Source organism: Alligator mississippiensis, chromosome 11 (genome assembly GCF_030867095.1).
Source record: "Alligator mississippiensis isolate rAllMis1 chromosome 11, rAllMis1, whole genome shotgun sequence".
NCBI lineage: Eukaryota > Metazoa > Chordata > Crocodylia > Alligatoridae > Alligator > Alligator mississippiensis.
In genome coordinates this window covers 6,813,893-6,838,071 of record NC_081834.1, presented here as the reverse complement: position 1 = coordinate 6,838,071, position 24,179 = coordinate 6,813,893, and the positions used below count along the sequence as shown (strand labels likewise).

The following is a 24,179-nucleotide window of genomic DNA, read 5'->3' as shown; positions in this document are numbered from 1 at the left end:
TTCCACTAGCTTCACTTGAGGTGAAGGCCATGTGATTCAACAGGACTCGGGGCATGTTGAACTTCTCCTAGCTGGTCCATTAAACAACTTCATGTGCAAGCTCTTTCCTAGATTTTGATCCGTGTTCCCTGTGAAATGGCTCATCGCGGCTCCGCACCCATCATGGCTTTGTTCAGCTAGCTCTTAAGGCTGGATCACAGTGAACTCCATCATGCCAGTTTAAAGGGGAAGGTCTAGAGGAGGGCACCGTACCTTTTGCAGAGTTTCTGAGGGATGCCGTTCATCTCTTCAGGGTAAAAACCCTCCCGGCAGGCAGGGACACATTGCCACTCGTGCAAGGGTAAGTCTTTGGCACATGGCACGCATTCCTCTTTGCCTGGCTCTAGGGAGCATAAGGGAGAAGTGAAACATTATAGTCAGCTCCCGAGACAATTGCTGCATTGTGCGAGCAGCCTGGGATCAGAGAGGAGTGAGGACCGCTCTGGAGGGATTATGCAGCACTCCGCTGTGCACCCAAAAATTGGGGGGAATCAACAACTTGCCTCGGAGAAATAGCGGCGCCAGCTCCTCTGTGGTTCCTTGGCTCCTGCATGCTTGCCCTCAGCCCTGCCAGGGCCCAGGTCACCCCGCAGCCTTGCAGGGAAGCATGGCTGGGCAACGAAATGCAGCCTAACATTTATAGGAGCATCCCGGCTGAATGAGATCCGGGTGCAGGCAGCCTCTGATCTGCACCATCTCTGACCACGTTTGCCCCGGTTGCCAGATTGCCCGAGCAGAGAGACAGAGGACAGCACGTCCTCTCTGCAGCAAACCTCCCTCCCAGCCCTGCACCTGCTGCTGCAGCCCGTGCCCACCGTGCCTCTCCCCATCTCTGCCCAGTCCCTTCTCCTCTCTGGGTCTCTGCTTCTCACTCCCTCTCCTTCCCACTCCCAGGATAGCTCCGCAGAGACCTTTTGTCCTGTCTGCAACAGCCTCGGAGCTGGCTACATCTACATAAAGACAAAGAAAGAAATTCCTTCCTGACCCCTGCAAGGAAGACCAGCTTGTGCCCTAAAGCATGGCACTTCCCTCGGCCTCCACCCTTCCCAGCTCCCAGGGTCTTAGCAGCTGTATTTGTAGCAAGGCTGCATTTCAGGTGCGCAGCAGGGGGAGAGCATGAGGTGAAGGGAAGGCCAGCTGAGATTACCTCTAAAACCAAGGAGAAGAGACCTACTTTGCTTCTCCCCAGCACCGATATGCAAGAACTAGAGCAACAGACTGCAGACTGATTAAAACAACATTAACTAAAGACCTTCCATACCCAGAGCAAAAGCCGACCGAGAAACGCTTATGCGAACCAGGGAAACGTGAAAAAGAAAGAAAAATGAATGCGGCATACTGCATTTACTCTGACTGGAATAAGAATTAGAAAGGGGGTAATTTTCTTAAAGGATTAAAAGTCAGTTCCCTTACACGCTTTCTAACAAGATCAATGAATATTTTGGACTTAGTCCTAGGAAATTAACCGTGTATGATAAATGAGATTCAAGCCAGAGAACACAAATTGTCTGGAGATCATATTATCATCAGATCAGGAGATGCTTTCGAGACTACATGCCAAAGTTAACAATGCAAAATAATTGGACCTTTGCAAAACAAAAAGGCAAACAATAAAAAGGGATGCAGAGCAACCTCGGAAAGCTGTCCAGGAAAGGTATTAGGAAAATGCTGGCAATATTAAAGGAATGACATAGGGGAAATGGGTATTTTTAATCTGAAATGAGGGTAGAATAAAAGAACCATGAGAAAGTAAGTAGGATCAAATGGGGAGATGCCTGGCAGCTGCAAGAGCTGTGCAGCCTTGACAATGGTCTTGGGATGGTCTTGCAATTGCAGCAGGGCTGGCAACGCCTGAGCAGTGGCAGCTCCAAAGCACACTGGAGACACCAGAGGTAGCCTTCAGAGCTGCCTTCAGGCTCCTGGGGCCAGGGCAATGCACTCATGAAAAAGCCAGCTTCACAACAGGCTGAACTGCCACGGATCAGCAGCTCCAAAGATCAGGGTCACAGTTGCTGCGGAGCTGGGTTTTGCATGGAGAGTGAGATGCTGCAGAGCCCTCTCTCTCACCTTCATGGGCTGCTTGGCACAAAGCACTTACTCTGTGCATGACAGGTGCCACAACGCCTGGAGCCCAGGAAGCATCAATGTGTCTGCAGTGTCAATGGCTCACGTGCGGAGAGGGCTGGCACCGCGGTTGCTTGAAGGAGTGGCTGGCGGGCAGTGAACATACCTGCACACGTCTGGCAGCTGGCCTGGCACCCCTCGCACTTCCTGGCCTCTCTGCTGAGGTACATGCCGGGCTGGCATTCAGGGACGCAGCTGTCTCCTGACAGGCTGTCGGCAAAGGAGAGAAAATATGCACCAAACACCACTCTATAGCAATTCCTGCTGACAGGTGTTGAAAACAACCCAGCAGGAAGGGAGCGGAGGAGGCTGGGATCATTGCTCCCTGTGTTAGAACCACCCAGTGCTTCCTGGCATCAGCCCAGCAGATCCCAGCCCCTAAATCTGTTCTGTGGAGGGGGATCCTTGCATGGTAGAACAGTCCCCCTCTGCAGTTTGCATTGGGGGCTTGCCCATGGCCTCCTTGTACCCCAGTGATGCTGTAAAGATCCCTTGGGAGCCGTCAGGCTAATCCAACATAGGGCTCTGGGCTGAGGCTGGGGAGCGAAACCACCTCCTTGCCAGCCCTCCCTCCAGCCTGCTCCCCTTGGATGCACGGTGGTCAAGGGCTGGGTTGCCCAGCCTCAGAGCCCAGCAGGCCTACGAGGCCGTCTCTCTGTTGCTTGCAGCCCGGCCCCAGGGCTGCAGGCAGGGGTGCTCTACAGCTGCCCGCACTGCTTTCACTCCTATGGGAGACTCCTCTCCAGGGAAATTCCTGGCTGGAGAGAGGAAGTCACTTCCATGTTCCCATCAGAGCCAGGCTGTGAAGCTGGCTGGTACGTCCTATCATTGCTAATGTAAGCTGCACACTTGTCTGGGGACTGCAGGCCCTTCTGGGTGCTCCGGCAGACTTAGTTTGTCCCTTGCATTGAGCTAACCCCGTGAAGCAGCGGCCGCTGCAGCCAGCCCCATCGCTGCTTGGTCCTGACTGGGTCCCGTTGCTGACCCGTTGCTCCCCCTGCTCCTCCCTGTGTGACCAACCCTTTGTCTGAGCAAAGAGCAGAACTGGGGAGGGAGAGGGGGGATCTAGCCCCTTACACAAGAGGAACTCACTTTCCTCTCTGTACCTACATCACTCAGATCCAGGGAAAGTCACTCTAAAGAAATCCAGAGTAACTTTATCACACGGTAAAAGTTACCACTTTGAATTTCCAGTGGCTGTAGGTGATGCTGGAGGGTCTCACTGGCAACATGAGACCCTCACCTGGTGTTTCTATTCAGGACTGAGCCCTGTGGGGCCCGTGATCGCAGTTCAAGGCCACAAAGTGCCACTGTGAGATTAAAAAACTCCCTAGACCCCAATGAAGTTTAACTCTGAGTGCTGTAGAGCCATACAGTGCAGCTGCGCACGCGCTGCCTCACCTCAGAGCCGTGCAGAAAGCATCTGAAATGGAGCCAGCACTTCAAAAGAAATTAAAGTCCTTCTTGGGACCAAAGGAATCGCTGCAGGTTCTTTAATTAAATGTTCAAGAGGAAATAGAATTAAAAAAAAAAAATGTGGGCAGCCAGCCTGACTCTCCCAAAGGCCTGAACGCCACAAAGAACCTCACAATAAAAGGAGGCGATAATCCTGCTCGCTCCTGTTCTTCTTGGCGTTGGAGGAATTAAGCTGTTTAAATGTTATTCATCCTCCATACAGATACACAGGGAATGCCTGCTCCGTGATTCATGTGCTTTTGTTGTAAGCTTGCAAGCTGTCTGAGGCAGGGATCTGCTTTGTGTTCGGTGTTCATACAGCGTCCAGCCCCGCAAGGTCCCTGCCCATGACTGAGGCATTACAGCAACACAGATCATCATACTAGTTGATCCTTTGACTAGCATCTGGCTCTGAGGAGCGGCAGATTTTCCTTTGGCTTCCTGCAGCCTGAATCCGAACAGCCAGATTGGGACCCTCTTTCTCAGCACTGCTGCAAGGTCTCAGTTGCTGGACACATGAGCATGTGCTCCGAGGTCATTGATGCTGGTTTTATACCCCACTGGTAACAGGAATGGACAGGCATGGTGCTAATCCCAGGGTAGCTCACAATCCAAGCAGCTCTGACTATACCACACCACGAAGTGGCAGTGAGCAAGTACTAGCCTGTTTGCCTTGAGCAAAAAGCTGCCCCGGGATGGACAAGGACAGATGGAATATAACCTGGTCCAACTGATGCAAGCAGGGCTTCGTCTCAGATTCCTACATGGGTAATTCTCCACTAGATTGGGGCAAACTACCCTGTTTTAGAGGTTTGCACGGTCTGTCCACTGCTTTTCCTCCCTGCTGTTATGCCATTTAACCCAGTTTAAGCAGGTCATCTGTCCATGCATAGCCCTGCTGGAGGCGATTGCTCCCCTGGGATGACAGTCTGGCCTTATGCCCTAGCAATACTTCTTGTAAGAATAAGGCACCATGAGAAGGTCGGTTGCACCCTGGCTCCAGCCTCTGTTGAGCTGAGGGGAGGCCTAGATATGGTGAGGCTGGACTGCAGGTTAGTGCCAGACCCATCGTTACCAGCCCCAGAATGATCTTCCAGTAGGATTAACAAGGGCAAAGCAAGAGCCCATCTGAAGATGGAGCTTGAGAAATGTATGAATGAGGTCCCCTGGCATGGCTGCTTGCAATAACGGTGTGGGGAGGTGGGTGGGGGTGAGTGGCCTTGAAGCCTGTGCACCTGGAGTGACATCTAATTGCTGTTAGGATCTGCTCCTCCCACCGGCGTTCACACTGAGCAGGGCCGCGCTGGAACCAGCACGCCTGCACGGGCTGCCCAGCACGATTTCAAACAAAGGAAAGCTCCAAGCTAGAAGAGCAGGTCCACGCCCTAAGTTCCCGGCATTTGCTCCAGAAAGGGCTTCAGCCCAAATGGCCACACTGCCCTCGCAAGCCAAACGTGACAGACGGCTGAACGGTGAGCTAAAAGGACTCGACGGCCCTGCTGAAACCTGGTCTTTGTTCCTAGAGTAAGACGAGATTGAAAGCTCTTAGTGAAGCAACTTCAGTTAGGCCTTTAGCACTTTAATGTGACAGAGATGATTTGAAGTCCCAGCTTAAAAGGATACTGGACAATAAAAAGGCAGCTTTGTATGGATTATGCCTGACAATGCTTCCACTCTCCCTCCTTTGAAGGAGGAGATAATCCTTTGGCCCGAGCAATTCTTACTTCTGCAAGAGCAGTGCTACAAAAGCATCGCTCTGGCCCAATTACAGGCTTCAGAGTGGAGCAGGTTTCCTAATGGGCCGGCAGAGGGGAAATACATTCATTTCGTTGTGCCCTGCGTGGGAAAAATCACAGATTTCTTTCTTTTGTGGGGAGACCTTTAGCCCCGGCACATTGGCTTCCACTTCCTTCAGACACTGATGAAAATAACCATCTTTCAATTTGGAGCTGGACTCGGACCCAGCAGAGTTTGGGGGAAGGTGAAAGTTGCTTTCCACTTCCCGCTGCGGTCAGGCTGGGCCCAGGGCAAATGAGAGCGGGCAGAGGGCTGCTCCAAGCCATACCACCCTGGGGCTTGCCCATGGGCACAGGATGGGATGGGACTTAGCACATGCCAGTGCCTGTTCCAGCCTCCCAGTGCTTCATGCAGCTAAAACCAGCGATCGATCCTCAGTAGCGATGCTATCAGGCTCGTTAGCTGCAGTGCCTCAGCAAGCTCCCACCCAGTGACCCCAGGCCCACTCCAGCTCAGCGACACCCGAGTCAGCCCCATGCTAAATACCCAGGAGAGGTGATGGTCTTCATCAGGATGCCCAACACACCTGGGAAGTGGCAGGCAGAGAGTCTCAGCTCACAGAAAAGCCCTTCCTCCACAGCCCCGTTCAGGACTTCTGCAATGGCCCCAACCCTGTCAAGCCCCTTCCTGGGACAGGTGGCAAGTTGGAAACTTCTTATAGCTAAAGCCACACGGATGCTTTTGGGTGGCAAAGAAGGGAATTGGTGGGAGGTGAGCGACTGTAGCATGCCAAGCGCAGCTCCTGGGCACCAGCCGTAAGTCCTTTTCAGAGATCACAGCGTTCGCTCCCACGGGCTCCAGCAGGAAGCCAAAGGGCTGGTGCACCTGGGGGCACTGTGTGGATTTCAAGCGCTAGAGAAACCACCTCCCACCTCCATCCGCACCTGGACTTCTTTCAGGTTGGCTTCTGCTGCTTGGAAAGGAGGTTTAAGCCACTTAAACTGGAATGTAAGCATCTGTGTCTACATGGTAGTGGTGGCGAGGGAGGGGATGTTACCAGTGTCATTAGCCCTGTACTATCCTGGTCTAACTGTGCCAGCACAACGGGCACAGCTCTGGTGTGCCAGGGCGTTCTCAGCCTGCACCATGCATCTGCTACCCATCCAAAATGGGTATTTATAAACCCAGCTCAGCACCGCCTGGCCTAGGGAGACAGAATTAATCCACACAGTACATGCTGAAGGAGCCATCTGAGGCTCAGCAGGAAACACCTGTGTTGTCACAGTCACTGGAAACATTTTTCTCCCCTGTTTTTCCCCCCCCCCTTTGGATCCTGCCCTGCCCCCTCTTCTTACAAACAAGGCAAGCAAAAGGGATTGACACCAAATGGCATGGGGCAAACACGTGCCTGAAATGATGCGAAGGAGGCTGAGGTCCTGCTACGTGCGGAGCCCCCTCCGCCTCTGCGGTGAGACAGGAGCACTCAGCCCTGAGCAGGATGAGGCCCTCTAACAGAAAAGGCTGGACTCCTGCTCCCGTTTGTCTGAATTAAAGCAGGAGTAGTCATGGAGGGGACACGAAAGGTAATGCTATGCCTATGAGCAGGGAAAGAGAGGAGCCAACGTCTCTTCCGATGACAAGAATAATACTTCGTGCTGCCACTTCAGGCGCACACAGTGCTACTTTTAACTCCAGGGGATCATTTAAGCACCATGTTGATGAATGCTGGAGATCAAGAGATGGTATTCAGACAGTGCTTTCCAGCTGCAGGGGGAGTACATACAGCCCACACCCACTTCTGGATTTCCAGGCCTCTGGCAGTTTAAATCACAGCCCTGATGTGCTTGAATAGTCTCTCTCTTCCAATGGAGATCTACGTCTTAAAAATTTCCATTTTCCTATTTTTCAGAGGGTGCTTGTTTCCAGCCCTTTCCTTTGTTTCAAATACAGTGAAAACCCTGAAAGTACAAATTTGTTCCGTGCTGGTCTATTACCTGAATCCATCCTTGCATGCGGTACATTTATCGGGATGGCCAATGCATTTTCTGCAGCTTTGATGACATTTGAGACAGCGCTTCTGACCTTTCAGAAAACACAGACAGTCAGGGCGAATCAAACACGGACAAGAGATGCAAGCAACAGTCACAGCCACAAAGCACAGGGTAGTTCAAGTTAAAAAATGCTGGATTTCAATTGCTGTTTGCAGGCAGCGGCTGCCAAAGGAGACAAGCATGCCTTTCAAACAGCCTATTACAAATGACATGGGGAAGGGTGGGGGACAGAAGGGGTGTTCAGACTGCGTGGATATGTGAAAGGGCCAGAATAGATATCGACTTGATGAAACCTCTGGGCTGGGGATCTTGGGATGGTTCGGATTCAAGATAGGCTTCCTGTTCACGAGTCTCAGATTATCCCCTGTGTGCCAACAGGCGCTGGGATTAGAAGCAGCATATGTTTTTATGTGCTTTTACACTCAGAATGGGCCCAATGCAGCCTTCATTAAAGTCAATGTGAGTCTTTAATAGGAGAAGGCTTAAGTCTTAGATTCCTGGCTCCAGCAGGGTTTTCTGGCCTGCTAGGGTCCTGTGCGGACGTGGGCGTGGGCTAATGCCCATCTATGAGACAGGTGAGGAGGAAGCATTGCTATTTTTGCCCATAGCTGGACAAGCTAAAAGGTTCACAGCTAGAATGCAAGCAGACGGTTATTCAGCGTTTGCTACCTGCAGCTGCATTGAGACAGAAATACCGTGGAGCAAAGCAAAGCGCACAGAGGGAGGGCTGATGCCAGGACGTGCCTTCATCTAGTAAAATTCTGAATGTTTGGAAAATGTAACGGCTTTCAATTCCCCATCTCATCTATTAAGCCCTCCCCGCTCCCACTTCTCTCTCCACTGCCAATTAACCCAAATGGAACACCTTATCTAGGCATAATAATGATAATAGTACCCAACTGATTGCAGCTGTGGTAGTTAATAATATATTTCTGTAATGCATATTGTATGGCTCTAGTTAGGGTTTCTATCATCGAAATAAGGATGGTGGGTAAGAGTTTCACGGCTAGGAATTCAAGTACTTAACCCTCACAGACTTTCCATGGGAATTAGGCATCTAATCTTTGGCTGATGTTCCCTCCGAGCCCGGAGCTGGAAGCCCTCCGGAGACTCAAACCACAATTCTCCTCTGATCTGCTGCGTGACCTCAACTCGGATCCAAACCTTTCCCGGTCTTTGAAGGCCCCAGTTTCCGGGTGCTGAATTGGTGGCAAATTGATTGGTGGCTGATTGGTGGCAAATTGATTTGCAGAGATTTCTACCCCCACCATTCCCACTGGATTACACGTGACGGCGCCCCCGAATGGGCTCAGCATCGAGGGTTCCTCCCCTGTGGAGATGGGGCTCTAATGCATCCCAGCCTCCCTTGGCAGCTGCAAAGGTTAAGACAGCTCACGTTCAAGAAGCATCACCAGGCTCTGATCAGTGACAAATGCTTCGAGACAGTCAGCCCCGTCTTGGACCAGCCACACGACAGTTGTTTTCTTGCACCATCCCAAGTTACCATTAGCGTTACGATTACCACCGCTAGCGGTACAGACAATGTGATGCCAGACCTATGCTGACCGCGGGAGAGGTCTGTCTGAGCAAACTATGGTCTGGGGCTCTCAACTTGCGCACCCTGCATTGATAGCTGAGATTTCTTAATTTTTTTCCAATCTTGGCCATTCAAAAAAACCACCTGCATATCCACATGCTAGAGTGTACAAAGCATTCGCATCCTTACGTTCCTCTGAGTAAAACCCAGCTGGACATAGCATCGCACACGTGCTCGTTTCCTGATGGTGGTAATAGCCACGCCTGCAAGCCGTGCACTGCGTCTGGCCCCTGCCTGTGCAGTTTTCACACCCTTTGAAGCACCTCCGGCACCTTCTCACTGTGTCGTCCCCAAAAAACCCTGAAGGGCAAGAGTTCACGCACATCCTGGAGAAGGGGGACAGCAAAACAACACGACATTAAGCATTTTCCTTTTGTTTCCAAACGCCTGATCCTGAAAGATGCATCTGATAGAGATCATGAGAGCGGAGGGTGCTAGACTAGACCAACAACTGCATATCGCAAAGGGATTTTCTTAGAAAACAAAATGGTTTGGTGATACACCCAGGGCTCTAGCTGGCGAGCAAATGGTTAAAAGTTCTATTCGAGGCCTTACACTGCCCTCATCAATTCACCACCCCTCACAGCATGGGTGTCCGAGTGCCTTCCCTTTATCCAACTGCAGAAAAATTGCAGAAAAAGATATATCTTTTTGCAATTTCTCAGTTGGTCCAATAAAAGGTATCATTTCTGAACCAAGTGTTTTACATTTTTGCATTTCTTTTTGTCTCAGACCAACACGGCTACCAAATACTTCCCTTTACCCATGACTTCTCTGGGGTGGTGTTAAGCATCATTTTTCTCTCCCTTGCTCAGGTACTGAGGGAAGCCCTTCCTTTGGGAGGACAAACACTTTTATGTTTTTATGACCTGATGTTTTGCGACTGTCTTCTGGGGCTCCCCATCTGCTGGTCTGCCGCCCTCTGTCATTTCCTCTCTTATACTAGGAAAGCTTTTGGGCAGGAGCCATTTGTATTTGTACAGCACCCAGTACAATGGGTTTCTGATCCAGGGTAGGGGGCTTGGGCATTCATTCAATACAATAGTAAGCAATAACAGAGCTAGGCTGAGCCTCAGGCTGAAGCAAGTTTCCATTGCTTCTTTCCTCTACCTACGCTAACTTGACTTCATTTCTGGCTACACGTATCACCCCTGGAGGAAAGTCCTTGCTGACTGCACCCATAATCTTTTCTTTGATAAATCATTCACCAACCCAGAAGTATTCAGGAGTCATCACTATCAGCCAGCAGCTTAGGGCAACATCCCTTAATTTAGGTACTCAGGCAGGATTGCTTTGCAAATGCATGCCCATCAACTGCTTCTGAGCTATGGCACCTTATGAACGAGATACAAAGCAAAGAGAAGAGCTGGATGTCAGGACCTCTGGGTGCACATGGACCCAAAAGGAGGGGGTTCTGGCATAGGACATGACCACACACACGTGCACGCACGCACACCTAGCAAGAACCCGCCTCTTGGCAGTGCAAGCTAAACAGACGCATGTTGATACTTCAGCAAAGCTGACAAGTGGGTCACAAGTCCCAAAGTGTGGTGCATACTCTCAGCTCATTAGGCCTGGAGGCCCAACCTCATGTGGTACATCCTGTAAGGTAATTCTCTGTATGCAACTAGCTCACTTCAGTAATCACTGACCCATCTACACCTGCTGTGAGCGCACAACAGTTATCTGAGCAACCAGTTCTGTAAGGGATGTAAATCATCCCTTACAGAATGACTGGATCATTCAGTTCTCCCTGCACCCTTTTCAACAATTTAGTCCTTTATTATCAAGGTTTGCACTGTGCAACAGTCGTGGGGAGAGGTCACCAATGTCAGCAGCAAGGATCCTACCAGTTCCCCCGTGTAAATAAGCATTGACTTGACACGTGTTTCAGTATGACCATGGTCAAGGATATCAAAGCAGCCTAAGTCATTTGGTAACCTAAGTCATTTAGACGCATTGCGGCCTGGATTCCAGTTAACAGCAGCTAATAGCACTTACATTCCCAAGCGCATGACTCTTTGCCATGCAACCAAAGCTTCTGAATCACTGCGGTTTGTTTGAAACTCCCCATATTGTTCTGATTATAAGATGACCCTGCATATAAGTCAACTGCACATTATCAGGTTCAACTTTAAGGCAAGTGGTTTTTTTCCCCCTGAACATGATGATATTCTACATTGGGATTGTAGCCTGATTGCTGGGGACAGGCTGACCCTGCATAGTAGTTGAGTAAAATTTGTATGGGTCTGTTTGATGGGGGGGAAATGTTGTCTTATTGGAATGATATGGGCACATGCGATAACTTCCTTCTGCCATTCACGTTCCAATTTACAGCAAAATCACCTCCCCTTCCCATGCATTCCTTCTCGCAAAATATATTTTCACATGACTCCTTATGAAAAGAGTCAAATCAGGAGCCCTCCATGTATGCAGAAGGTAAGCACAGCAGAGGGAAGAGGTGGCAAAGCAAGCTCCCTGGCTTGGCAATGCCAAGGGTGCCTCTCTGGGCCCAGTGGGGTAGTGGAGAGTAACATTCATCTCCTTCCTGTGCCCATCCACCTAGCTTCTTTGCCTGCCACCCAGAGCCAAGTTGAGTCCAGCCCCCTGGGGATGGAAATGAGACCATGTCATTGAATTGGCATCAAAAGCATTTCACAATAATTAACTGTAATGCACCATGTCTGCTGCCAGACTTCAACCAGATGGCAGCAACTTTCAGCAATGAGCTGTCTAGTTGCACTGGAACTAGCCACGTGTTAGGATTCAGATTTCTAGGGCACACATCAGTACAGTGTCTGAGCACATAGCACCACCCTGCTCCCCTCCACTGAGGCAGGGGAAGCACCTCATCCCCCATTCACAAGCGAGTTTTGGAGACATCCAGCAACTTGCCCAAAGTCATGCAGGCAGTACAAGGCAGATCCAGGGAGGGAGAGCCAGGTCTCCTGAGCCCCAGCTCCTTGTCTTATCCACCTGCCCTCTCTTTACAGAGGAGAAACATGCTCCTTTCCACCTGCAGACTACGACAAGGCTTCTCTTCTACCTGACAGCTGATTCAGTCCAAAGCACTTACTGAATATTGCTGTGGTATGCAAAGGCAGCCCTCGGGGTAAAGCAGTGGGCCGGGACACGGGAGGTGGGGGGTCCTTACAGGCCCCCTCCAAGCTCTGGGCAAATCAAGCAAGGTGCATCTACACTGTGGTGGCATCTTGTCCGTGCCAAGATCTTCCTAAGCATGCTGTACCCAGAAAGATGCCACGGAGGCTGTTCTTAAGACCTTGAGTGCTTAACACAGCCACTGAGTTAATCCAGCAGACCCAAGAGGCAGAAGCAGGTGCATGGGGTAGGCTGGGCAGGGTCCTGCCTGGGATACGCTAACACTGCAGCAGAGACTTGCTCGCAAATCCCCCCATGCCTCAGGGAGCAATACTTTTACACTACGCGCTTGCTTCGTCTACATGGATTGCAAACTCCTACCACAAGCATGTACAGCTCCGTGCACACTCGGCTGCTCCAGAAATACAAGGGAATAAAAATAACCACATTACCTGCCAGTTTTAGCACTTCCCAGGCTGTAATGGATGCAGTTCAAGCACTGATCTGCCTTAGGACCATCGCATCCTTGGTCGCCGCATTCAGGATGACATGGACCTTAAAGAGACAGATATGTCGGCTGAGACAAGTGGCACAAGAGCTTCCAAGCCCCGCTAGTATCTTCAACCCCCCTTCCCGCACGGGCGGGAGCTGCTCGGGGCCAGTGGGGATAGGGGGCTGCCCCATGAGGAGGGCAGGAAAGGACAGGATAGGACAGATGTGACCCTGATGCTTTTGGAGGGTTTGAAAGGTAATGTGCTCTTCCTGGGCAAATAGCCAGGAAGCCGTTTCCTTCCATTTGTCAGCTGCCCTTTCCCTTCACCCGCCGCCCAACCCCGTGTGTCAAGAATGCAGAATAAGGACGTTCCCCTCCTAACACTACTCTGCAGCAACTACCCAGACCCTTTAGAAAACCACCTGCCCCAAAGCCCAGGGATGCTGCTGAGGGCGCTCGCAGCATAGATTCACGCAGGAAGGAGGTGCCTTATTGTACCTACGTGTCCCCCAGTCAAGCCCTTTTCCTTTGCACACTGCAATTTCAGGTCCCTAACACTGAGCTGGGCACAGTCGAATGCTAGGGCCACCACACATGGATTCCTGATGGGGTTGTCCCTTTGAGGGGGGAAAAAAATAGCAAGCCTTTAAAGGTGTTACCGAAAACCCAGTCTTTCCATGGGAAAAGTGCAGGCCTGATATAACCCTCCATGAATCCATTCTATACCTACAGGACGTTTTTCACCCAAACCCACACATATCTAGAGTAAAAAATGCTTTCATTTGGTTCATATGTGTATGCACACATGTAAATACACACAGGCTCATGCACACGCAGGTTGTTTCTTCTACGTCCACTTCTGCAGCTTCTCCCTCCTTAGCACTAACTGAGACGTGAGGTTGCCCGGCTATTATAATCAGATTTGACTATCATAACTAGGACAAGTCCATAGTCACCTGCTGCTTATTCTTGTATGAAACAAAGCAGAAAAATACTAAAAGGGAATGGAAAGAAAACACGGTCTGGCTACAGGTTGGCACCTCCAGTAAGATGCTTTTTGGAACGGCAGTCCTCGATTCACAACCACACGTGTTTGGCCTGAGGAGAGCCGATAAAATGGGAAGTGGGCATCAGAGAAAACTCCAAAAAGTCTCCAGTCTCTACTGACATGCATAGTCAGTCCAATACATACATGGAATAGGAAGTTGCTGGGTGGGACATCAGGAGCAAGAACCGAACCCGCAGCTCCCCCTGGATCTAAAAGTCTGAGCCTCTGCTGAGTGCAAACGCTGGGCTGGTCCAGGCTGCAGCTGGCTCGTTAACCTCAGCACTGCACGTGGCTCAACTACCAGCCAAGGGGAACTGAGCACTACTTGCGGAGAAGTGGGTTACAGATAGATAACTCGGTGCAGTGTGTGTAGGGCCAGACAAGTCATCCTTCCACTCCACTCCACCCCGCACAGCACGTGGCCTTGCCTGGGGCACTGTGTCCAAGTTTGGGCCAACCGGAGAAGAAAACAACAGAACTCAATCTGCAGCCTAGAAAATACAACCTGGGAAGGAAGATTGGAAAGCCCAGGGTTTGTCTGCTCTAGAGGAGACTGGGGGGAGACATGATAATGGGTAAAGAGCTGCAATGAAGGAGAAGGCAACAAGATTTTTCTCTATGAGAATAGGACAAGAAGCAACAGACTTAAGTTGCCAGAAGGCAGATTAGGTAGGACATCACAATTGCACGGACAGCAAGGTGCTGGAATAGACTGCGGCATCTCCATCCCTGGGAGTTTTTAAGAGCATGTTGCACACGTGTCTATCTGGAATGGTTTGGATTGAGTTAGCTGTCCTGGTCCCTTCTGGTCCTATTTCTTTGTGAGTCCGTATCACAGGGAAAGAAGCATGTTCCAGCTTCATATTTTTTTTGACCAGGCTAACCTCCCTTTCTCATCGTGATTTAGCACCAGCCACAGGCCTCCGGTGACAGCCTCCTCAGCTTTACAGCCTCATTCCACGTGCTCAGGGCCTGGGTTTTGTCTCCAAGCACATGCTGCCCATCTACGCCAACACCACTGTCAGGTTTGCATTTCCCTCCCTGCTCCGGTTCCAGCAGCTTTGTCTGGGGCGACGGCCTGCTTGGCTTCCGGCCAGGCTTGGAGCTGCCCCATCCCCATGGGCTGGGAAATGTCGACGGCAGATCTTTTTTTACTCGCCTGACATCTTCACTACCAATTTGTGGTGGGGGTGATGGAACCCGCCGGTTTTTCAACCTCTAATTTGATCCCTTTACATAGTCTGTCCTGGACCATCTGCTCCTTTATAGTCCATGTGTGGGCTGGCAGCGCAGAACGCGTCCAGGAGGTTTGGCTCTGTGCAGCCGACAACAGTGCCTGCCCCCTCCCCGCACACCGCGCTGTCGCTGCTGCACAAACAGCCGAGGGAGGCCGGAGCGTTTCATGTCCAGCCTGATCGCAGCGTTGCTCCATCCACAAACAGCCTGCTTTAAACCTGCGCAGTGCAACAGCTCAGCCCCACTTCACGTCGACCACCAGGCATCTGTTTGACTCGGACCCCTGGCAGACAGCAGGGCGCTCCCCCGATGCCAACAGCAACACTGCTCTTGGATACCTGCTTTCTTCTATTCGCCGGTCTTGACAACAATGCTGAACTGCAGCTTGGAGGCAACTGGTAGATCCTGTGCTTCCTCACCGAACAGCAGCAACAGCATGGACAGCAACGGTGCTCAGCTTGCATGCTGCTCAGCGCTGGTGAGCAAGGGCCATGCTCGCACCACAGATGTCCTCTTGTCTATTCAGTCCTTCCAGACACTAGGCAGCAAGAAGGTGCACTATATGTGAGCAGTGACCTCCTTGGAACAAGATCTCCCAATAAGCGATCCTAGCAGGAGCATCCTGGGGTGCTGTGCACACCTGTCTGAGCTCAATCCTTTACATGAGCTAGCCTGGGCCTTGGGAGCAGGAGAGCTGCCTTTGTGCATCGCTCTGCTCTGGGTAATCACCTTGGGGAGAAGCAGGATAGATTAATCTGGGTGCAGTGCCACAGCAAACGCAGCTGTCCTGCTTGAGGAGCACGGCACTGCACTGGGCCACGGAGAGACACCTTTCGTGGCTGTGCTGTCGGTGGCCAGATTCAAAGCAGCGCGCTAGAGGCTCAGTCCCATGGCTGGGTCCTTCAGGCTGTGCTAACTGTGCTTGTTTTATCCTTTGACAAACTCTTTGCAAGCTTGCAACACAAACACTGGGCGATGCTGACTGGGTCCAGAGAAAAGAGGAGGAAGCAAGATGTAGGAGAAGAGGTGTCTCAGCTTTCAAACCCACCAGCTCCTTAACCAGGCAACCCGGTCCACATCCTGGAAGGTATTTAGGTACCTAACCCCCCTGAAATCATCAGAATCAAGGCACCCAAACACCTTGCACCATCTGCCTCCTCATCCCTAGGGCTGGGCCCCAGAGACAACTCTACGTGCAGCCTCATCCAACTTGGGGAAGATTTAAATCGGGGCTGTGGGCTGGGGTGCCAGGAACCAGAGACCACTTGGGTGTGGAGAAGAAAGGGCCAAGTAGGGGTGGGAAGGATTTTCAATCCAAATGAGCAGACAAAAGACCTGTCTACGCTGAGGATGCTCAAGGGATGAACCCGATGGCCACTCCCGAAATCTCTGCCTCTGGTGCACCCGACAGCAGGGAAGGGAGAGCCCCTGCAGCATCCTCACTGCTTTGGTTTAGACTGGGAGCACGGGGAGCGCAAGTGGGTGGATGCAGTTTAGCTTTCGGCAGCAGTCTGGAGACCGCTCCAGGGGCCGCGTGGATGGGCGCAGAGCTCACCAGACACCCTGGTTTCAACACCAAGGCTGGTTAGTAAGATCAAGCCTGACGGGAGCAATTGGGCACTAGGCGTTCACGTGTCTGGCTCACAGAGAGTCTTCTCATTACATTTAACAATCCTCCGTGTTACAGGGATTTACAGAAACCAATCCAGCTGCACGTTAATACTTGTTATGTCTCCCCATAATGTATAAGACCACAGGAAAAGCAACACAGCAGATTAATGTGTCAATAATTTAAGGCTTGTTTTTCAGAAACTGAAACTTGGAAAAGGAGGCTGAGCGGCACTGGTGGTGATTTCAGTGCGAGTGATCCAAAATGCATTAAGCGAATCATTCACTGAACTCCTGAATTGTCAGTGTTGTTCGTCTGTAGAAAGATATTGCATAAAGCAGAAACGTGTATGTTCAAAACGCAGCCTCACATTTACCTAGCAGCCCCAATATTTACCTAAAGGCGTTTGCCAAACCAAAGCTACGTGGCATTTCTTGCTAATCCTTTAAGGACAGAGTTAAAAGGCCCAAAGAACTGATGCCTGTTCAGCAAATGCCCGGTGTAATGTGGGCACTTCTGAATTCACTCTGTTGCATTTGCTGCTAAAGGTGTTGCAGGTAATTAAGACAAATCTGTGTCAAGGAGAAAATTTTTTGCTTTCAGCAGCCTTCATCCCTCATCTTCCGTTGTCGACCACAGCAGTGAAACCGTAACTGCAGGGCTTGGCTGTCACCTGGGGTGCAGGCTCTTGGCTGGGGAAGAGGCTTTATACCCCTGCTGCAATGCAGCCCTGGTCTCCAAGCATGGTGGTAACGACACAAAAGCCAAGAGGGAAGATGCCTGGGGATGATTCACGTGTATGCAAAGGCCCGTGTATGCTTCCCATCAGGGAATACACACCCAATGCAGAGGGACCTTTGTGCACGTGAGAATCAGGCACTTCATCATGTCAGTGACTTCAGGTGAAAAAATACTCTCACCAAGGACTGTCTCGCACTGCCCATATAAGCTTCAGGAGCTTTTCCTGGGCTTATGCCTGTGGACCTGGATAAGCTTCATAATCTATGTATGCCAAAGCTGTACTTGTCTCCTGGTGACATCAGCCAGGATCAGGCCAAGTGGGATAAGGATGTTCTAGCCTCTTTTCTTCCTCTCCCCAAAGAAACAAACCCTAAACACAGAACCATGACCATAGGCAGGTCCTACTTCTTGCAGGGAAGCCGTATTCAGTTGATAGGGGGTTGGGAAGTTTTTACCTGCGTATTCTTCTTCTTCCTCCACCACCTCCACCTGACTCTGGAAGAACGACACTTTGGAGGACTCCATTTCCGAGTTGGAAATTTTCATCGTCCTTGACTGGGAGTGATGGGAGCCAAAGGTGTTGTACGGGTGCTCAGCCGTGCCATACAAAAAGAGGGTCCATTCCTTTAACTTCCCTGAAAGAGATTCAACAGTCACAATCAACTGATGACATTTAGCTTCTACTCTCTGCCATCTTTTGCAGGATTGCAAAGCACCTCATGCTGATCAGGAAGTCCTCGCACCCCTGCTGCGGGTGGGCACGATTTCCCCCAAGAAGCAGTGAAACGTAGACATGTCGGCCTACAGAAGCCGGCTGTAGGAACGAGGCACCGAACCCAGGAGTCTTCTCTCAGCAGGCACGCCAGGAAATATAATGGCTTCAAGATTTTACACAGCATAAAATTGTCAACGGAGCAGAAGCAAGATCACTCAGCATAAATCTGTACTAGCTGACTGAACCGTGGGCCTAAATTAAGGTATCAGTTCAAGCCCATTAGGGAATTTTTTAATGCATTAAGCCTCATGTGATCAACTGCAATTACACCATGTGCTTAATAACTGAACTACGGAGAGAACTGTTTGCTGCAAAATCTGTAATTCGAGATAAGGAGATTTATTTTTTTTTTGTCCTGCACAAATGCATCTCCAAACATGTGCTAGGGTTATATTTAGGCCTGGTTTCCGCAGTCCTCTAAACAAGTTTTTTTTCCCGAACATAACTGATTAAAAAAAAATCAGAAGGACCACGCCAGAAGCATCATGGCTCCGTAAACACCAGAGCCAGAAAGGAGCATTGGCCAATTATTTTTGGTTTGCGTAGGATGGGGTAAACTAGCATCACAGATGCGATCTATGCCACAGAATTTCAACATAAATATAACATGAAATGCAATGCGAATAAGTACAAGTGAATAAGCTCGGGGGTAAATGGGGTCAAATAGCAGAGCCTCGAGAAGGCACCTCCTATGGTGTTAGAAAAGCAGTCTCTAAAAGAAGCGTTTGCGTAACAACATTACGGCTACTTAATTTAGGATTTAAATCCACATATGGGGGGGGGGGGTAACGGCTGTGTAGACATTCCCACCTTGGTTTAAGAGGGTCTCATTTTACAGCAGGTTAAAGGCTTAGGTATCATGTATTCACAGCATACTATTTATACTATACCTATTACATTTTTATTATTATACTAGCTCATGTTTAAATGCGTTCCAGTATATTTATAGGATCTGCACTGCGGTATATGCTATACTACTTGAAAGCAGTAGTACGTGGGTGCATTTACGCTGGTATAACGGAGCTAACATAGACCTAGTTACAGTATGGACACACAAATAATTTATCATGGAATAAAAGGGTGAGGACTTTACCACACATCAGCTGCTCGGTGGTACCTTAGTTCTCCATGAAAGGGAGGGAATTTGCCATGGTTTAGCTACTACTTACCCTGGGTTAAGAGCATGCACACATGCAGTTATCACAGAGCAGCTGACATGTGGTAAAGCCCTGCTCCTTTTCACCTCAGGGTGATACACTTCTTTGTATGTCCCCATCCTTATTCCTAAAAGGGAAGGGGAATAAGTTAGACTGGTTTAAGCCACCAACTTTACACAAGTACAACTCCAACTACAACAGGCAGCCCACTCCCAGGATGCCCTTCCCCAGGGGTTTGCACAGCGCTCTAGGGAAGTGCCAGATACTCTGTTCGAGGGCCCAGAAGAGGGGTTTGGCCAACACTTTTGAGACCCGAATGCCTCAAGCGATGCACCAAGATCTGCATCCATGACCCTAAACTAAACCGACAAGGGTCTGAGCACCCTGGGCTCCCTGTGGTCACAGTGCAGCTCAATGCAGGGGCAACCACATACCACGATGGCAGGACCAGGGGGTTACTGCACAGGCAAGGGAGGGGATGACCGTGTCCTGACTTGGTTACAAAGAGAGGACATGGAAAGGTCTTCCTTCTAGATAGTGGAAAGGTCTTTCTTCTAGATAGTCTTCCCACTCCTTGTGTTTCCACACGAGACAAGCATGATCCAGATTGAAGGGTGGGAGGGAAGAGTCACTCTGAAGACAGGATCATTATTAGTGTGTGTCCTCTCATCTTCTTAGCACCACTGCACTGTCCTGGTCTCCCCGGGCTTGGTTTCTGTTGGTCACGCTCCTCCGATGCACACATCTGGACAGAAGCAGAGGCAAGACCCGTTTGGCTGGTCCGGGAAGTGCTGCTGCTTCTTTCCAGGAGTACAATGTGTAACTAAGACTTTCTGCTGTTAATTCCCAGGCGGCGCATGGGAGGGCAGCCCAGTTCCAGGCTGTGATACTTTACATCTGAAGCACTAAACCTCTAAGTTAACATATCTAATGTTCAAATACCTTGGCTTTTTGTGCCACAGGTTTCTTTAGGCTGTGCTAGAAAGGACCAAGTACATCCACCTGCTTCAGCATCTCAAGCGAGTATTGACTGGGCACTGCTGGCGCACACAAACTGCAAAGCTGCAGGTGTTTTAATTAGGAGAGATTCAGCTGTAAGCCTCCAGCGCATTGAAAAACTTGCTCTGAAGCACTCAAGCATCCTAGCCTCTGACACGGGGTGCTGCGCTGTACCACCTCCCTCCTTGGAGCGCTGGGCTGGGGAGGAGGCGGCAGAGCCCTTATCATGCATGCACTCTTAGGCAGGCTAGACTTTATCATGAGTATATCCCCAACCACTATTGGCTTGGCCACTCTAGACTGTGAGCAAGGGGATGGAGCCTGGCTCTGCCCTTCCCCTACCTCCTGCCCCCAAAAGGCAGTTAATGGGACTGTGAAACCAGACCAAGGGTCTAGGCAGTCTGCATGGTGGGACTCTCGGTAGCAGGAATCAAAGCAGAAGCTAAAAGAAGTGATGTGGTAGCTAGGGCTGGCGGAGGGTCATTAGCTGCTGTATGTGATAACCAACAGAGAGGGTCAGTGCCCTACAGGAGTGGGCATGGATTCCACCTGCACAAGGACACAACCCTCCATGGGCGGTTACACCCTCGCAGTGCAAATCATTATTCACTGTTTAATGCTATCGGGGAAGTGTTAATGGTCTTTGGCTTACAGGCGTTTAAGGCTCTCCTGCATCTGAACTGAACCGCAGCCAGCCAGCGAGTCTCGGAGAACACTGTCCTCTTTTGTATTCACAGGAAAACTCTCTAAACATCAAGAACAGCTTTCAGGCCATGTGGAGGTGGAAGAGCGGCCAGAAATTCAGGGGAGGGAAGAATTGAAGACTCACACAGGAGGAGAGGCTCCCTCCCAACCATAACAGACGAGGGCTTGCAAGTGTCATCTCTCCATAGGGCTGTAACCTTTGGGGAGGAGGAAAAAAAAAACTGCTATCCCTGCTACAGCCCTTCAAACAACTGCTCTCTGTGAAACCTGGAGGAGCAGCTGACACGGCAGAAACTTTTGCATGGAGAATCATAGCCGGCATTACAGTCTAGAGATGCTTGGTGGTCTTCTGTTTGAAGGCATCAGTATTCATCCAGTCAGCATGGATTCACCAAGGGCAGTCATGCCCGACCAACCTGACTGCCTTCTATGATGAGATGACTGGCTGTGTGGATGTGGGAAAAGCAGTAGATGTGATATACCTTGGCTTTTGATGTGGTCTCTGTCATGGGACGGGGTCCTCAGGGTTGGCCGTGATACCCCTAGGTCCCTTTGACCGTGCCAATCCTGCCCAATGGGCATCCTTCTTTCTCTCCTGCCACGTCTTGTTGGTGATGATTATGAATAGGGAGGCTGCCCTTGAGTTTATGTTGGGCATGGTCCTGATGGACACCGCTGAATCCTGTGGGTTCTGGGACCCCTTTTGGGTCCTGCTCCAAAAATGGATGCCTCTTAGGACACCCTCAGCCTTATGGGCTAGATGCATGGCTCCAAACCGCCCCTTTACCACGCCCCAAGCCTTGCAGATGGCATTCACTCATTGTCCCCCCAAGTCCTTAATTTAGCTTGGTCTTCAGTCATCACTGGGCTCTCCACAGCCCTGTCTCTCTCTCAGTGCCCCCTGGTGCTGGGATTCGCTTACCCCTTTTGTCCCTGCACCCACTCTGGCGCTGGGGTCCGTTCACCCCAAATCCTGCACCCACTCTGGTGCTGGAGTCCTCACACTGTAGTGGGCCCCCAGTGAGACCTCCTCCTTCCCCAATAGCCTCAGCCCAATCCTCCCGAGCTATAAGACAGCAACCAAAATATGAGCCCCTGGGCTATAACATAACCCAAAAAGTTCAGGGTGCGCTCTGCCCCTTTAAAAGAGTCAAACTTCTTCCCTGGCACTAAGTGCCTACTAGTCAAGGGTACCTGGTGAGCTCCTGGATCCCCACTAGCCCTAAGTGCCGCATACCAGGCAGCTGCAGCATCTAGGCAATTCCTCCCTGGAGGCTCCTTTGGCTGCTGGCAGGGAACTGACTGTCTAGTCCCAGCCCTGGGGTTTATATGGGCCCAGAGCCCTGCCTCTTCCGGTCAGCTGGCCGGGTGCAGGTGCGGGCTAATTCCCCCCTTAGGCCTGCTGCCACAGTAACCTGCACCCGTGGGCTTCCTGCCTGACTGCTAGGGCTCTCTCCCTAAGCAGTTTCAGCCCTTAAAGGAGCAGGCCCGTTAGTGCCCTGCGACAGTCTCCCACAGCATTCTTGCAAGCAAGCTAAGGAAGTATGGGATGGATGAATGGACTGTAAGGTGGATACAAAGCTGGCTGGATTGTTGGGCTCAATGTGAAGAGATCAATGGCTCAAGGTCTAGTTGGCAGCTGGTATCAAGTGGAGTGCCCCAGGGGTCGGCCCTGGGGCTAGTTTTGTTCAATTTCTTCATTAAGAATCTGGAAGAGGGGATGGCGTGCACCCCCAGCAAGTTTGCATATGACACCAAGTTGGGGGGAGTAGTAGATATACTGAAGGGTAGGGCTAGGATGCAGAGAGACCTTGACAAATTGGAGGATTGGGCCAAAAGAAATCTCATGAGGTTCAACAAGGACAAGTGCAAAGTCCTGCACTTAGGACAGAACAATCCCGTGCACTAGTACAGGCTGGGGGCTGATGGGCTGGGCAGCAGCTCTGCAGAAAAGGACCTGGGAATTACAATGGACAAGAAGCTGGATATGAGCCAGCAGTGTGCCCTTGTTGCCAAGAAGGCTAATGGCATCCTGGACTGCATTGGTAGGAGAGCTGCCAGCAGATTGAGGGAAGTAATTATTCCCCTCTACTCAGCATTGGTGAGGTCATATCTGGAGTCCTGTTTTTAGTTTTGAGCCTCTCACTATATAAAGGATGTGGACAAGTTGGAGAGAGTCCAGCGGAGGGCAATGAACATGGTTCAGGGGCTGGGACACATGACTTATGAGGACAGGCTGAGGGAACTGGGTTTATTCAGTCTGGAAAAGAGAAGTCTCAGAGGGGGATTTAATAGCAGCCTTCAACTCCCTACAGGGGGCTGCAAAGAGGATGGAGCTGGACTGGTCTCAGCGGGGGCAGATGACAGAACAAGAAGCAACGGGCTCAAGTTGCTGCAAGGGAAGTATTAGATATTAATACTAATATTCCCATATTAATAGATATTAGTATTAGATATTAGGAAAAATTTCTCACTAGGAGGGTGGTAAAGCACTGGAACAGGTTACCCAGAGAGGTAACCTTGGAGGTTTTTAAGACTCAGCTTGATAAAGCCTTGGCTGGGATCATCTAGGTGGGGCTGGTCCTGCTTTGGGCAAGGGGTTGGACTAGATGTGACCTCCTGAGGCCCCTTCCAACTGTCTATGAGTCTATGATCCTATGTCCTGACAGAGGAACACTATGAGTTGGAAAAGGTGATGGGAAAGCCAATGCCTGAGGCTGGTCTTTAAAATGCAGCTTCCTTTGACTTTAGGGATCTGGAATAGCAAGGAGCTAGTTAACAAATGAGACAACAGAGAGGCCAAATACCAGGCCAGCAATCCTTTGCATGCCTGGCACAGTCACGAGGCAGCGTGCAAATACAGCCTATCCAGGCCTGCGTGCACCCTGATGTGTTTGATCTCTGGTGCTGACAGGACTTGGAGCAGGATTTTCCCATGGTCCCAATTGTGGACTGAGAACAGGGCTGTGCCAATCACTTCTCCCGGCAGGAACGACTGGATCTGGGACCTGCAGTTCTTCCCTTTGAGAATTTATCACCAGTGAGACACAGTGGTAAAAACCGTTGTTAAACAAGAGCACTGTCTGGCTGGCAGTAGGAATGAAGCATTACTGAAAGAAAAGCATCTTCAAACACACAAGACTACTTTGTGCAAAGTCTTCCCACCCCACGGCAGCATGTCCAGCTGCTCCGGCCACTCCAACAGGTTCCCAGATGTGGTGTCAGTCTGGTTCCTCTCAGCTCTCCCTGCCCCCCGAACGTTTTTCTAAGTCCTACCAGACTTTTTATGTTTCCTGTCTCTGGTGGGTCTCGGT

The 24,179-nt window shown here is 50.6% G+C and overlaps 1 protein-coding gene across 1 annotated transcript in view; it reads right to left on the bottom strand.

Annotated features, from left to right (window-relative positions):
- PCSK6 (proprotein convertase subtilisin/kexin type 6) overlaps window positions 1-24,179 on the bottom strand; it is a 121,398-nt gene that overhangs the window by 4,831 nt on the left and 92,388 nt on the right. The window contains exons 14-19 of the mRNA XM_014605922.3: window positions 17,685-17,864; window positions 12,555-12,657; window positions 9,133-9,329; window positions 7,350-7,437; window positions 2,270-2,373; window positions 253-382 (exon numbers count right to left, since the gene is read on the bottom strand). Of these exons, the coding sequence (XP_014461408.1) occupies window positions 253-382; window positions 2,270-2,373; window positions 7,350-7,437; window positions 9,133-9,329; window positions 12,555-12,657; window positions 17,685-17,864 (802 nt within the window). The remainder of the gene's footprint in view (window positions 1-252; window positions 383-2,269; window positions 2,374-7,349; window positions 7,438-9,132; window positions 9,330-12,554; window positions 12,658-17,684; window positions 17,865-24,179) is intronic.